Here is a 15,004-nt window from a genome sequence, read left to right as displayed (position 1 = left end):
GTTTATTCAGCACTATAGCTTAGGAGTACAAGTCGCCCCAGCTATAAAATGCATAATAAAGAAGAAAAAGACACATTTAAATCGCACCGGAGTATAAATCACTTTGGGGGTCACACTTGGCAATCTTCACTGGAAGCTCTTTTCAAGCAGCAAAAACGTCAGTGTTACTATGACATGTAAACATAATATAATGCTCTGTGGGTAATTACAAACAGGTGATTGTGCTCTAGATCAACTGTTCGACTTTTATACTACCACGGACCAAATTATTGTCAGACAATATTTTCACGGACCAGTGTTTGATGTGTGGTGATTTCTTCTGTGCTCAGCTGGTCCTCGGGAACACGCGGTGGCAGGTGGCTGGCTCAGGGAAGGAAAACTTCAGTGACACACGAATGACTGGAAAAAGATTTTATTCAACCGATGTCAGAATGAAGTGTCTCACGCCCAGGAAAAGGTCGGTTGGGCATCCAAGACGGTCCTGCAAACCTTATATGGTCTTCCTAGGATGCTTTCATGAGTACATGCACCTGCATCCCGTTATCTTCTGGCGCCAGTAAGTCTACATTCCTGGAGCCAGACGCCGACATCCTGTACTAAGCACTGCTATCTCGGATGGATTGATGGATGGATACTTTATTGATCCCCAGATTGAGAGTATACCGATGAAAATAGATGACCGATGACATCACGATTTATGCGAAGAAAACTCCCATGCAACTTTACTCTGTGTCCTCATAACACCGCGCCAACAACATAACATGAGTAAGAAACCGCAACCTGCAGAGTTAAATGACTTCAGACCAGTCACGCTGACCAGTCACACGTGATGAAGAGTCTGGAATGATTGCTGCTTCACTTCCTCAGGTCTGGCATGCTCTCGACCCGCTACAATTTGCATATCAGGAGAAGGTGAGGGTGGAGGATGCTGTTACCTGCATGCTGCATGCCTCTATCGCTCACCTGGACAAGGGAAAAGGGGCTGTGAGGATTACGTTCCTGGATTTCTCCAGCGCCTTTAACACCATACAGCCTATGCTCCTAAGAGACAGAATGTTGATAATGGGCGTGAGCTCACGCCTGAGGGCAAGGATGATGGGTTTACCTGACAGTCAAACCCCAGTATGTGCGCATGGGTGGCTGTAGGTCAGACACGGTAAGAAGCAGCGTTATGAGGTAACATGGATAACAGTGCTCTCTCCCTTCCACTTTGCCCTGTACACTCTTGTGTTCTGCCATGTGCAGAAGTTTGATGATGATGATGATGATAGAACTTTATTTATCCCACAGCGGGGAAATTTGCTTGTCACAGCAGCGTACAAGAGTGCAAGAATACAAGAGACAAGTGCCAAATGTAAAAATGGATAAATAACCGACAAGGACAAAGACAAGTGCCACTAGGAGCGGTAGAGACGAAACACATGATCAGGTGCCACGCATGTTGTAGAGTCTGACAGCAGTGGGAATGAAGGACCTGCAGAATCTCTCCTTCCTACACCGCGGATGTAATAGTCTGCTGCTGAAGGAGCTGCTCAGCACAATGTCATGGAGGGGGTGAGAGGTGTTGTCCAAAATGGATTTCAGCTCTCAAACATCCCCTGATCTTAAACTCCTAGGAGGGCAACGAAAAACTCAAAACGCATACTAGGGGAAATGAGAAACCTTGAGAAGAGACCACAGAAGGGAGGATCCCTCTTCCAGGATGACCAGGCTGCAAAGGATGCAGAGTGGACACATAGTACACACAATATAGACAATTCAAAGATAAAGCATAGAGAGCAGGATGTCATTGCACAACAATGTCTCTGAGAATCTACTAAGAGTGGTGTGAGTTCATCAGACTGACAGCCTGGGGGAAAAAGCTGTCTCCATGTCTGCTGGTTTTGGCGTACAGTGCTCTGTAACGCCGTCCGGAGGGAAGCAGTTCGAACAGACTGCAACCTGGGTGAGAAGGGTCTGTAGAGATGTTACTTGCACGTTTCCTGGTCCTGGACAGGTACAAGTCCTGGATAGATGGGAGATTATCTTTTCTGCAGTGCTGATTGTCCGTTGCGGTCGGTGCTTGTCTTGTTTGGTGGCCGATCCAAACCAGACAGTGACCCGTCCTGTTGACACCGTCTTGCTCTACGGAAAAGCTGATGGGACCATTTCGCCCCCATGCCGCGAGATTTTCTTATCTCGTTGTGGGAATTAGGGGTGCATTTATAGTCATGATCTTGGGTTGGCAAATTAATATGGTTTGTTGTTGTTTAGTTATATATTGACACATTCATCCGATGTTTAATGTTTATTTATTTAATAAAGCTTAAAAATAGCATGATACAGCTCCTTTAAAAACATTTGAATTATTGTCCATTAGTTGATGACTTGAAAAGTATCCATGTCATTTATGAGTGCCATTTGTATAGACAAAGAATCAGAGAAACACATTATTTGCAAAATAATTCGGCATGCAGTGTTTATTATTGAAGTCATAATTTTGGTATAGTGACTACACTAACTGCATAATGTTTTATTTTCTAGGATCCGATGATCTCTCTGCCAAATTATGGGATGTACGCACTGGGCAATGCATTTATGGAATTCAGACTCACACCTGTGCCACAGTGAAGTTTGATGAACAAAAGCTTGTGACTGGGTCCTTTGACAACACCATTGCATGCTGGGAATGGAGCACAGGAGCCAAAATTCAGCACTTTCGTGGCCACACAGGAGCAGGTTGGTTCAGTGGACAGGCTTGCTGATTGATTGAGGATCATTGTATATAAATGTGTTTCTAAAACAAAATTTGGCCAATTGTTCTAAGCACAGCTAAAGATGAATCCAATCTTAATCTAACAGAAAAAGGGGGGTCGAGAAATAAAAATAACATTTAGGGGGAAAATAGGCTTTAGGGGATTTAGGGGCTCTGTCATTGCAATTAGATATCTAAAGCTTATATGTGACTCAAAAGGTCTCATCAGGAGGTGAGGGAACCCTTAAAGGTGAACAGAAATGTCTCCAGTTTTATGGAGAGTAGTAGCTCCCTGATCCACCTGCCATGAGAGGGAGGCAGAGGGAGTGTCCTGTATAAGACGACTAGCTAGCAAGGTGTTAAAGACAAGTTCATAGCAGTTTTGAAGCCACTGGAGTGCCAAATATAGCCACACACGATTCAGCGGAGATAGCTGGACCATATGGTGTGTTAAGTGTTCCCTTGGACTGGAAGGTGGGTTCACAATTGTATTGCTAATTGTAAATGATAGAGTTAACCATTTATTTCTTAGATTGAGAGCTAATAACAACCAAGTTAACCCGGCCTACCACGGATGTTAGGAGACAAGGTTGTAAAATTATTGGCATAATCTCTGCTACAAACACAAGCCTTGAGCCTAACCACATGACTATCCTATGTCTTATTTTTATCGCATTTGAACTAAGATGAGACACCATCAGTGATAATAATGACAATCAGAATCAGCTTTATTGACCAAGTTTGTGCATTCCAAACAGGGAATTTGATCTCAGCCTCTGTACGACAACATTCAAGCAACTAACAACATTTAAGTGGTGAGAGCAGGATGTTATTGCACAGTGATGTCTCTGAGTCTTCATGAGTGGTGTGAGTTCATCAGAGCGACAGCCTGGAGCAAGAAGCTGTGTCTATCTACTAGTTTTGGCGTACAGCGCTCTGGAACGCTGTCCGGAGGGGAGTAGTTTGAAGAGACTGTGACCTGGATGGAAAGGGTCTGCAGATGTTACGTGCACGTTTCCTGGTCCTGGACAGGACTACCTTCTTGAATAGGAGGTTGGTCCCGATTATCTTTTCCGCAGACCTGATTGTCCGTAGAGATGCACCGATCCGATATCTGGATCGGATATCGGCCCCGATATCAACAAAATAGATGGATCGGGTATCGGAAAATGCAGCCGATCTGTGGGCCGAACCTTTTCTTAATCTATTGGGACGCGGGCTACGTCATACGTCAGCAGCACGCGTGCCGCATGCCACGAGAGTTTTCTAAACAAACGGAAACATGGAGCGAACGAAAGAGTCAGCTGTGTGGAGGTACTTTAAACTGAACACGCCAACTACCTCGACGGCAGTTTGTAATGTCTGCAAAGCTAATGTTGCCAGGGGTGGTGGTAGTACTGCCAGCTATAGTACTACCAATTTAATTAAGCATCTCCAGAAACACCACGCAACGAAGCACCAGGAGTTCCAGCAGTTGAGCAGATCAAAGAGAGTGGGAGGTGGACCTACACAGCAGTTAACGCACCTAATGTTTACATGTTTACTATTTCTTTTAATATTTGGTTACTGTGTGCTTGATCACCCTTTCTATATTTGCCCAGTGCAGTTTCAGCTGCAACATTTGTATTTTTTTTAAGAAGTTTGTATCCTAATTTACTTGAATTTAAATGCTGATACACTTTATTGCTGCTGTTCACAACTTTTGTTACAAATAAATAGTTCATTGCATTAATCTGCTTTATCTTGTTACATTTTGTTTTAGGAAATAACTGTGTAGTCATGCCTGATGCCATTGCCTTTAGTCTTTTCTGTTCCACATCTAGAGGTATGTAGCTTGTTAAGTCAACCATAATATCGGATCGGGTATCGACCGATACGCAAAGCCACGGCATCGGTATCGGTATCGAAACTGAAGAAGTCGGATCGGTGCATCTCTAATTGTCCGTTGCAGTCTGTGCTTGTCTTGTGTGGTGGCCGATCCAAACCAGACAGTGATGGAAGTGCAGAAGATAGACTAGATGATGGCAGTGTAGAAGGTCTTCAGCAGCTCCTGTGGCAGGTTGAACTTTCTGAGCTGTCTCAGAAAGTACAACCTCTGCTGGGCCTTCTTCCAGACAGAGTCTATGAGGCTGCTCCACTGCAGGTCCCAGGAGATTGTGGATCCCAGGAACTTGAAGGTGTCTTTGGTGGGAATAGCATCACTGAGGATGGTGAGGGGTGGAAGTGGCGAAGGCTCTCTCCTGAAGTCCACTGTCATCTACACGGTCTTGAGCGGGTTGAGCTCCAGGGGTTTTTGGCTGCACCAGTGGACCAGCCGCTCTGCCTTCTGTCTGTACCCAGTCTCGTCACCACGATCAGTCCGATGAGAGTGGTGTCGTCCGCATACTTCAGAAGCTTCACATAAGAGTTGCCTGAGGAGCAATCGTTGGTGTAGAGAGACAAGAGCAGTGGGGAGAGTACGCACCCCTGGGGGGGCGCCTGTGCTGGTGGTCTGGGTGTCGGATGTGATGGTCCCCAGCCTCACATGCTGTCTCCTGTTGGTCAGGAAGCTGGTGATCCACTGACAGGTGGAGGCAGGCACCGCGATCTGGATGAGCTTCTGGTGGAGGATGTCGGGAGCGATGATGTTGAACGCTGAAGTCCACAAACAGGATCCTGGTGTACGTCCCTGGGGTGTCTAGGTGGCGCAGGATGTAGTGCAGCCCTATGTTGTTGACCGCATCGATCACCGACTTGTTGGCCTGGTAGGCAAACTGCAGGAGGTTGAGCGGGGGCGTGATGTCCTTCAGGTAGCTTAACACTAGCCTCTCAAAGGATTTCATGACCACAGATGTCATTCAATCCTGTGATGGCGGGTTTCTTGGCCACTGGTACGATGGTGGAGCTTTTGAAGCACGAGGGCACCTCCCACAGCTCCGGGGAACAGTAGAAGATCTGTGCAAAGGTGGTTGCCAGCTGTTCAGCACAGACTTTCAGGCAGGGGGAGGACACGCCGAATGGGCCTGGTGCCTTCCTAACCTTCTGTCTCCGGAACATCTAACACACCTCCTCCTCGCGGATCTGAAGTTCGGGCCCGGCTTCTTAAAAAGAGAGAGTAGGTGATAAGCCATGGGTGCAAGGATTTCTCTTGAAGCCCGTGATGCTCTGCAGGCCTTTTCACACTGATGAAGGATCAGGATTGGCAGAGAGGTGTCTCTCCAAACTCTGCCCATTGCTCCTCTTAGCTTTCCTGATCTCTCGGGTCAGTGTGTTCCTGGCCTGCCTGAATAGGTCATGGTCAGTGCTCCGATCTACGCATAGTAGCCGACACCCAAGCAGCGCTACTGCGTGGTGGTGAATACGTTTGGTGAGCCACGTTTCGGTGAAGCACAGATCTGCTAACGTCCGGGTTCCTTGGAACGAGAAGCAGCAGTTTGTCCATCTTGTTCGCCAGGGACCGGACATTCGCCAGATGAATTGATGGTAGGGGAGCACGGAACTCTCTCTGCCTCAACTTCACGAGGGCTCCGGCGCGCTTACCATGCTATTGCAGCAGAACTTGTAGAGCGCCGCCGCTCCAGCTAAAATCTCCGTCAAACTGCCTGGTTCAGTGAAAACCGGAGAGAAAGTGCCAGGAGAAGACTGTCCGATGTTTAACAGTTCTTCTCTGCTAAAAGTGATCCGGTATGGGCACCAGAAGACACAAAAACCACACAAAATAACACAAAGTAGCAGAGAGCGAGTCACCGAGGCGGCCATCCGCAGCGCCATCTTAGAAGACTCAATGTACGCGTGATAATAATAATAATAATAATAATAATAATAATTGATAATACATGGATTAAAGTTTGCAGTCGCTACCACGGATTTCTATCAATGAGAAAAATGGGGAGGGATTGTTGAGTTTTGTTCAAGATGTCCGTTGTTGAGCAAAGAAAACAAAAATGTTGAGTATCAGTTGGTTCTCTATTTGCTAGATCTTGAGTTGTTTAATAGCGGTCCGTACACAATGCACTTCAGCGGATGAAACAATGTCATAATTCGGGTCAGAAGGCTTTATAGTGTTTTCAAGCAGGGATAAGGAAGAGAGGAGAAGGGAGGGCGAAAGAAGGAAAAACGTGTCCTTATAAGGTAGACATCTGTTCTGTTATCATCTGAATGACCTGTTATCTACTGAATATTTTGTGTCCATGTGTCCTGGAGAAATACTGAGCTCTGTGCGTATGTGTAATGGAAAGTTACAAAGCTCTGTGAGCTGTCAGTGTTCTGATTGAGTAACTATGTTTGTATAAATTTCTAAGAGTATTTACACATTGATTGATATGATAACGTACCGTATTTTCCAGACTATAAGTTGCTCCGGAGTACAAGCCACAAAATGCAAAATAAAGAAAAAAAGAAACATATAGTTGCATCAGAATACAAGTCGCATTTTTGGGAGAACTTTATGTGACAAAATCCAACACTTCTTCTGTCGTATGACTTCAGACTTGCAGCTCCTTTGAGAGCCAGGTCAACATGTCATCGTCCAGGCCGGGGCACAGTACTCGGCAGCTCAGAACACCAAGGCCAGCGTGGAGTAAAGTTGTAAAGTTGTCGTGGCTCCCTAGGTGATGCCGGATAAGCGACGTATAAGGGTGGCACGAGCACTTATCTTTGCCTTGGCACTTTCCAAGTGTTGTTTGAATGTTAGTTTTCTGTCAAGCTTCACATCGAGGTACGTGGAAACGGGCTGGTGCTGTAGCCGGGTATCATCCACCATGACGTTAAGCTCACGAGCTGCTTCCCTGTTGTTGAGATGGAACATTGACGATGTTGTCTTGCCCATGCTGAGCTTGAGACGGCAGTTCCTCATGTATGAGGACAGGATGTTCATGTCCTCGGAGAGGCCCTTTTCTGCTGCTTCCCAGGATGGCTTGCTGAGTAGGATGGCCAGGTCATCTGCATCGCCATACTTCTTTGACTGGGTTGCAGGCAGGTCATGGATATAGTATAGTTATAGGATATAGTTGAACAGCACTGAGCCCTGTGGGACGCCGTTATTGAGTTTCCTCACCCTGCTGCATTGTCAGTTACTGGTGTGTAGCCGGAAGCTGCGGTTTCTCAGCATCTCCATGATGAAATTTACCATATGCTTATCTGGGATGGTTTCCAGGAGTTTCATATGCAGCCCTCGCATCCAGACAGTGTCGTATGCAGCTGTGAGGTCCAAGAAGATAGCATCAGCCTTCTCCCTTGCTTGGAAGCTGTCTTATACACTGTTCAAAAAAAATTAAAGGAACTGTTTTTTATCAGGGTATGGCATGAATTCAATTACACGTTTCTGATAAGGTTTTGGTCAGGCACGTGGCAGAGGGGGTTGTTAATCACTTTCAGCTGCATTGGTGTTGATGGAATTAAAAACAGGTACACTAGAGGGGCAACAACGAGATGGTCCCCAAAACAGGACTGGTTTTGCTGGTGGAGGCCATTTCAAGCTCCTCCCTCTTGATCTTTTTAAACTGTTTTTCCACAAGTGTTGGCTTTAGCAAGAGTCATTATCACGACTGGAACCATGAGGCGATTTCTTAACCCTCCTGAAGTTGCGCAGATTGTCCAACTCCTCCAGGATGACACATCCATGCGTGCTGTTGCAAGAAGATTTGATGTGTCTCCCAGTACAATCTCCAGAGCATAGAGGAGATTCCAGGAGACAGGCAGTTACTCTAGGAGAGCTGCACAGGGCCGTAGACGGTCCTCATCCCATCAGCAGGACCGATATCCGCTGCTTTGTACAAGGAGGAACAGGTTGAGTACTGCCCGAGCCCTACAGAATGACCTTCAGCAGGCTACTGGTGTGAATGTTTTTGCCTAAACAGTCAGAAACAGACTTCACGAGGGTGGCCTCAGGGCACGACGTCCTGTAGTGTGCCCTATGCTCACTACTCGGCACCGTGGAGCTCGATTGGCATTTGCTATAGAACACCAGAATTGGCAAGTCCGCCACTGGCGCCCTGTGCTTTTCACAGATGAGAGCAGGTTTCATAGACGTGAAAAGGTCTGGAGAAGCCAAAGAGAGCGCAATGCTGCCTGCAACATCAATCAGCATGTCCGGTTCGGTGGTGGGTCAGTGATGGTCTGGGGAGGCATTTCCATGAAGGGACGAACAGACCTCTACAGGCTAGAGAACGGCAGTCTGACTGCCATTAGGTATTGGGATGAAATCCTTGCACCCATGGTCAGACCCTAATCTGGTGCAATAGGTCCTGGGTTCCTCCTGATCCACGACATTCCCGGCCTCATGTGGCAAGAGTATGCAGACAGTATCGGGAGGATGAAGGAATTGACAAAATTGAATGGCCTTCACGATCACCTGATCTAAACCCGATAGAACACCTTTGGGACATAATGTTTCGGTCCATCAGACACCGCCAGGTTGCTCGTTAGACTTTGCAGGAGCTCACTGATGCCCTTAGACAGATCTGGGAGGACATCCCACAAGACACCATCCGTCGTCTCATTAGGAGCATGCCACGACGTTGTCAAGCATGCATACAAGCATGTGGGGGCTACACAAGATATTGAAAAGAGTTTTGAATTGCAGAAATTAAATTTAGGCAGAATCGACGAGCCTGCCACATAATTTTTTCACTTTGATTTTTGGGGTGTCTATATACTGAGCACTCTGTGGGCTGAAAACTTTTATTTCCATCTAAAGATGTGGCATCCTTTTGTTCCTGAGACATTAAACTGTCCATATCAGAATAGATATCCAACTTTTTTTTTCACCATTGAAATCTGATGTGTTTTCTAAGTGTTCCTTTAATTTTTCTGAGCAGTGTATGTCTTGGCACAGAAGGGTCACCTGGTCCGCCGTGGACCTACTGCTTCGGAAGCTAGCCTGTTTTCTCGGCAACTGGGGGTCGATCACTAAGTTGAGACGTGCATGGGAGGAGACGTTCCAGGAGCTTGTATGGAACACATAGCAGTGAGATGGGTCATCACTAGGCTTGTTTGGTTTTTGCAGCGCAATCACCTTGGCATGGTGCCAGATCTTTGGTAGTTTCATGCACCAGAGACACATTGAGAGGAAGGAGCACAGCCAGTCGGTTGCCTTCTTGCCTTGATGTTTTATGTATTCCGGGTGGATGCCGTCAATGCCTGGTGCCTCACCAGTTTTCAGCCGTTGGATGGCCAGTCTGATTTCTTGTGTTGTGAAGTTGTGGGAAAGGTTTAAATCAAAGCCTGGTGCCCTTGGGAGCACGGAACAGGCCTGGTGGAGGATGTCCATAAAAATGTAAAATAAAATATGTAAAATATGTTCATTTTACAGTCGAGGCCCAACCATGGACCCTCGCCAATGTTCTTCTGGTAAAATCCTTGTCTGTGTTGGGAAAGCGGCCACTGCTCAGCAGTAGTGACTCGAAGGAGTTTGCAGACATAGGAGCTGGAGTTGTCGACCTGCCCATCAGCTTGTTCATGGTCTGCCACGCCCGACGGCTAGAGTGTGTGAAGTCAATTGATTCCATTGTCTCCGTCCATCTTTGCCTTCGTTTCTCATTTAGTCTGTAGATTAAGTTGTTCACGGCTATGTCCCTGTCTTCGCTAGTTTGTGATTCTGTGTGGGCGCAAAGTAGCTCTTCACATTCGTCATCCCAGCAGGGAAGATAGGCTTTACGTACGCCGCGGGGGATGTTCTTCTTGGCGGCGGCCAGCAGCATCTTGCAGTATGAGTCTCATACTGCAAAATCCAACACGAAGAAGAGACATGAACAGCCAACAACAGGCTAAACGATACAGCATGCTACCGTTACATAAACACAAACGAGGAACTGAGAACATGCCTGATGTAACATATTAACAGTTATTAAAATAACTGACATAAATAATACGTTTATTAAACCATCCGTGTTACTCCAAATCATTAAATCAATCAAAATCTTCCTCCTTTATGTAAACAACGCCGCTGCTGACCCCGGAAGTGCATGCGGCGCTGGCGCCAGACACATCGTCATTGGCGGTTCCAATTACTCCACAGGCCAATATAGCTATATATAAACTATAAATCAAATAACTTTAACAAAAATAACAATTTTATCAAACTATCCGTGTCACTCCAAATCATTAAATCCATCTTCATCTTCATCTTCTAGGTAACTTTAAAAAAAAAAAAAAAAAGCACTGCTGCTGACTCCAAAAGTACACGCGGCACTGATGTCGGACTCGTCGTCAGTTGCGGCTCCAATTATTCCACAGAACTGTATAACTATATTGTAGCGTTACCAAAGTACCAGGCAAGTCGTGGGTTTGGTAACCGGCTCGTTATTTCACAAAACAAGACTTCAACATACAAGCGAACACACGGTGTGTAGCCTCACTCCAACAAAGCGGCCCGGATCTCTCTTCCCGTCTCCTCCCCCTGCTGCCTTCGCGGCCTCTCTAGGCAATCAAAAACTACTAAACTCCAATGATATACAAGTTGCTACACAAAATAAACTATATATCAGATAACTATAACATAGATAACAATTTTATCGACCAATCCAAATCATTAAATCCATCGAAATCATCTTCCTCTGTGTCAATCTCTGTCCTCTGTGTTATAAACAACTCCTGACTCCGGAAGTCAGTAAATGGATTCAGACTCATTGTCAGTTGTGGTTCTAATTATTCCACAGACCTAGTGCGCCCTCATGCGGTTTAAAGTGGAAATAACATGTGAAGTGATCCACTATACTAGTAAGTAATGTGTTAATGATCAATTAATAATGTGTTAATAATTTCACATATAAGTCACTCCACATTGTAAGTGGCACCCTGGCCAAACTATGAAAAAAAAACTGCGACTTATAGTAGTTCGGAAAATATGGTATATAAGTTTGTATAAACTAATAAGTGCATGTACACATTGCTGTTACTCCCTCTTCAGGATAAATTAAAATAGTCTATTGTGTATTTGTTATAGTCTCGCTGAGGCTATTCAATTAAATCATCAGGTATTAAACTGATGCTACTCTCAACCAATAAAGCTCGCCAGAGCCTTGATGTTAGCCAATCAGAAGTAAATCTGGGTGCGTTAGATAGAAGACGTTCCAACAGTGGTCGTGTCACCTGAATGACTGACGCTTGATGTTTTTGTCCGGATGGTCTGACATTGTGTGGACATGTATTACTAACGCGAAGTTTTTGTGTGACTATATACTAATTCAGATGTTATGTGTGGATTACTAACTGAAAATTGACACTAATGTATATCGTTTACTTGCAGCTGTTTCTTTGGTAAGTATCTCTTGTCACTCCTTATTAACATTACCGTCAGATAATGTTGAGGGTATAGGGGTAACGCAGTCTCTAGAAGGTCATGTTGACTGTGAACAACTTTTGTGTCATCCAAAGTTTAGAGCCACACAATTTCAAATGCACGAAAACCCTGCATTTTGTTTTATAAAATAACATTTGAGCAGAGCATTTTTTAAAATCAATTGAGCATTGTTTCTTGACAAGAAAATAAAGATTGCTACGATGCACAATGTGAATGTAATAAATAAAAGCTGTTGATTCTATAAAAGTAGAAAACCAGCTGTACATTCATTAAATTGTCATTTTTGTTGGTGAATAAAACTCATTTTAATTCCTTAGGGGAAAAAAACTAAAGTTTGGAAGTTGCTTCTCAAATGAAGAGAGATTTGCAATGAAAAAAAATATGTACTGTATTTTGACCCTCGAAATCCTGCATCCAATAATAATCTACATCTTTATCTTTTTTATTTTGTTTGGCAATACACAACATTTGGCAGTAACACTTGTGTTAGTGCCAGACATTTATTTGATGTAATTTTGATAATTTCATTTGTATAATTTGGTTTGTGTCTGCTCAGTTTTCAGTGTGGACTACAATGATGAGATGGATATCCTGGTGAGCGGCTCTGCAGATTTCACTGTGAAGGTCTGGGCTTTGGCAGCAGGTGCCTGTCTCAACACTCTGACCGGACACACTGAATGGGTTACCAAGGTCTGCTTAACTCTACCTTGTGTGTGTGTGTGTGTGTGTGTGTGTGTGTGTGTGTGTGTGTGTGTGTGTGTGTGTGTGTGTGTGTGTGTGTGTGTGTGTGTGTGTGTGTGTGTGTGTGTGTGTGTGTGCACATATGTATATATATGTATATATATATGTATATATGTATATATATATGTATATATGTATATATATATGTATATATGTATATATATATGTATATATGTATATATATATGTATATATGTGTATATATGTATATATATGTGTATATATGTATATATATGTGTATATATATGTATGTATATGTGTATATATATGTGTATATATATGAATATATATATATGTATATATATTGATATCGATATCTTTATTTCTAACATCCAAAACAAAAAAGAAAAATAAACAAAACAAATAACACTTTAAAGTGCCATATATAAGTCCATACAACAAACAAACAAAAAATAAACCAACTATCAGAAAAAATAATAAAATAAATAAATAATAATGAATAAATTAATAAAGAATGCTCAAAAAGGAGTGGGAGGAAGCATAGCTTTTTAGATTCTACCCCTTTCTCACTTTATCCATTAAACCAATGATTCAACATCTACTGTAATTCCACAACAGAACTCAAGTAGACACACTTTCACACTTGTTTTTCAGTTTAATTTTTACTTGTATGTAGCCCTTTGGCATTTTCAGCCTTTGTACTCGCTAAACAACATATTTTTGTACATTCTTTTAAACTGGTGGATATTCTGACTGCTTGAGTCACTTCCATAGTTTGACCCCCGGTTATAGTTATACAGAAACTTTTCAAGGTTGTTCTGATGTTTAAGATTTTGAAATTGTGATTCCCCCTTAACTTATAACCTCCCTCCCGATTCGTAAATAAGTTTTGGATATTTTCTGGTAGTTGTTTTGCTTTTGATTGATTAATGATTGAATAATATCTTTATTTCGAACATCCAAAACAAAAAGAAAATTAAGCAAAACAGATAGCACTTTGAAGTGCCATATATAAATCCATACAACAGACAAACAAAAAATAAACCAACAAACAGAAAGAATAATTATTTTAAATAAAATAAATAATAATAATAATAATACATAAATAAATAGATCAATAAAGAATGCTCGAAAAGGAGTAGGAGGAAGCATAGCTTTTTAGATTCCTACCCCTTTTTCACTTTATCCATTAAACCAGTGATTCAACATATACTGTAATTCTACCACAGAACGCAAGTAGACACACTTTCACACTTATTTTCTGTTTCATTTTTACTTGCATGTAGCCCTTTGGCACTTTTAGCCTTTGTACTCGCTAAACAACATATTTTTGTACATTCTTTTAAACTGGTGGATATTTGGACTTTGCTTGAGTTCCTCACTTAGATTGTTCCATAGTTTGACCCCGGTTATAGTTATACAGAAACGTTTTAAGGTTGTTCTTATGTTTAAGATTTTGAAGTTGTGATGCCCCCTTAACTTATAACCTCCCTCCCAATTCCAAAATAAGTTTTGGATATTTTCTGGTAGTTGTTTTGCTTTTGCCCTATACATGATGATTGCTGTTTGATAAGATACTATGTCATTGAATTTCAATAGTTTGGATTGTATAAAAAGTGGATTTGTGTGTTCCAAGTAGTTGACTTTATGAATAGTCCTTATTGCTCTTTTCTGCAGAATGATAAGTGGCTGTAGTGAAGTTTTATAAGTATTCCCCCAAACCTCAACACAGTAATGCAAATAGGGCAAGACAAGAGAACAATAAAGTGTACGAAGTGAATGATAATCCAGTAATTCTTTTGCTTTATATATGACTGACATGCTTCTTGAAATTTTAGACTTAAATTGATGTGTGGCTTCCAACTCAGCCTGTCATCTATTATAACCCCAAGAAATTTGTTTTCCTGCACTCTTTCAATTTCAGTCCCATCTATTTCTATTCGTATCTTTATGTTCTTTTTGCCAAATACCATGAACGGTCTTACTTACATTTAATGATAATTTGTTCCAGTCGAACCACATTTGAATTTTTTTTTATTTCTTCATTCAACACTGATTCCACTTGTTGAATGTTATCACCTGAACAAAAGATATTTGTGTCATCTGCAAAATTTACGAGTTTTAGTTCTTTAGAGACTTTGCACATGTCATTTATATACAAAATAAATAATTTAGGGCCTAAAACTGACCCTTGTGGAACACCACAAGTTATCCAGACCAGTGATTACCCAATTTAACATACGTACTGTTGCTGTTCTCGCAGATAATCCTTTATCCAGTCTAATACTA

The 15,004-nt window shown here is 42.8% G+C and overlaps 1 protein-coding gene across 4 annotated transcripts in view; it reads left to right on the top strand.

The window, feature by feature from the left end:
• The window catches only part of fbxw2 (F-box and WD repeat domain containing 2), a 66,967-nt gene that overhangs the window by 25,979 nt on the left and 25,984 nt on the right, over positions 1-15,004 (top strand). For all 4 annotated transcript variants that reach the window (XM_085925266.1, XM_085925265.1, XM_085925263.1 and 1 more), the window contains exons 4-5: positions 2,524-2,718; positions 12,571-12,704. In XM_085925266.1, coding sequence (XP_085781392.1) covers positions 2,524-2,718; positions 12,571-12,704 — 329 coding nt within the window. The remainder of the gene's footprint in view (positions 1-2,523; positions 2,719-12,570; positions 12,705-15,004) is intronic.

This window comes from Syngnathus leptorhynchus, chromosome 12, assembly GCF_054491065.1.
Source record: "Syngnathus leptorhynchus isolate UIUO chromosome 12, UIUO_Slep, whole genome shotgun sequence".
Classification (NCBI taxonomy): domain Eukaryota; kingdom Metazoa; phylum Chordata; class Actinopteri; order Syngnathiformes; family Syngnathidae; genus Syngnathus; species Syngnathus leptorhynchus.
Note: the sequence above shows the minus strand (reverse complement) of the source record. Positions and strands in the feature narration are given on the sequence as shown.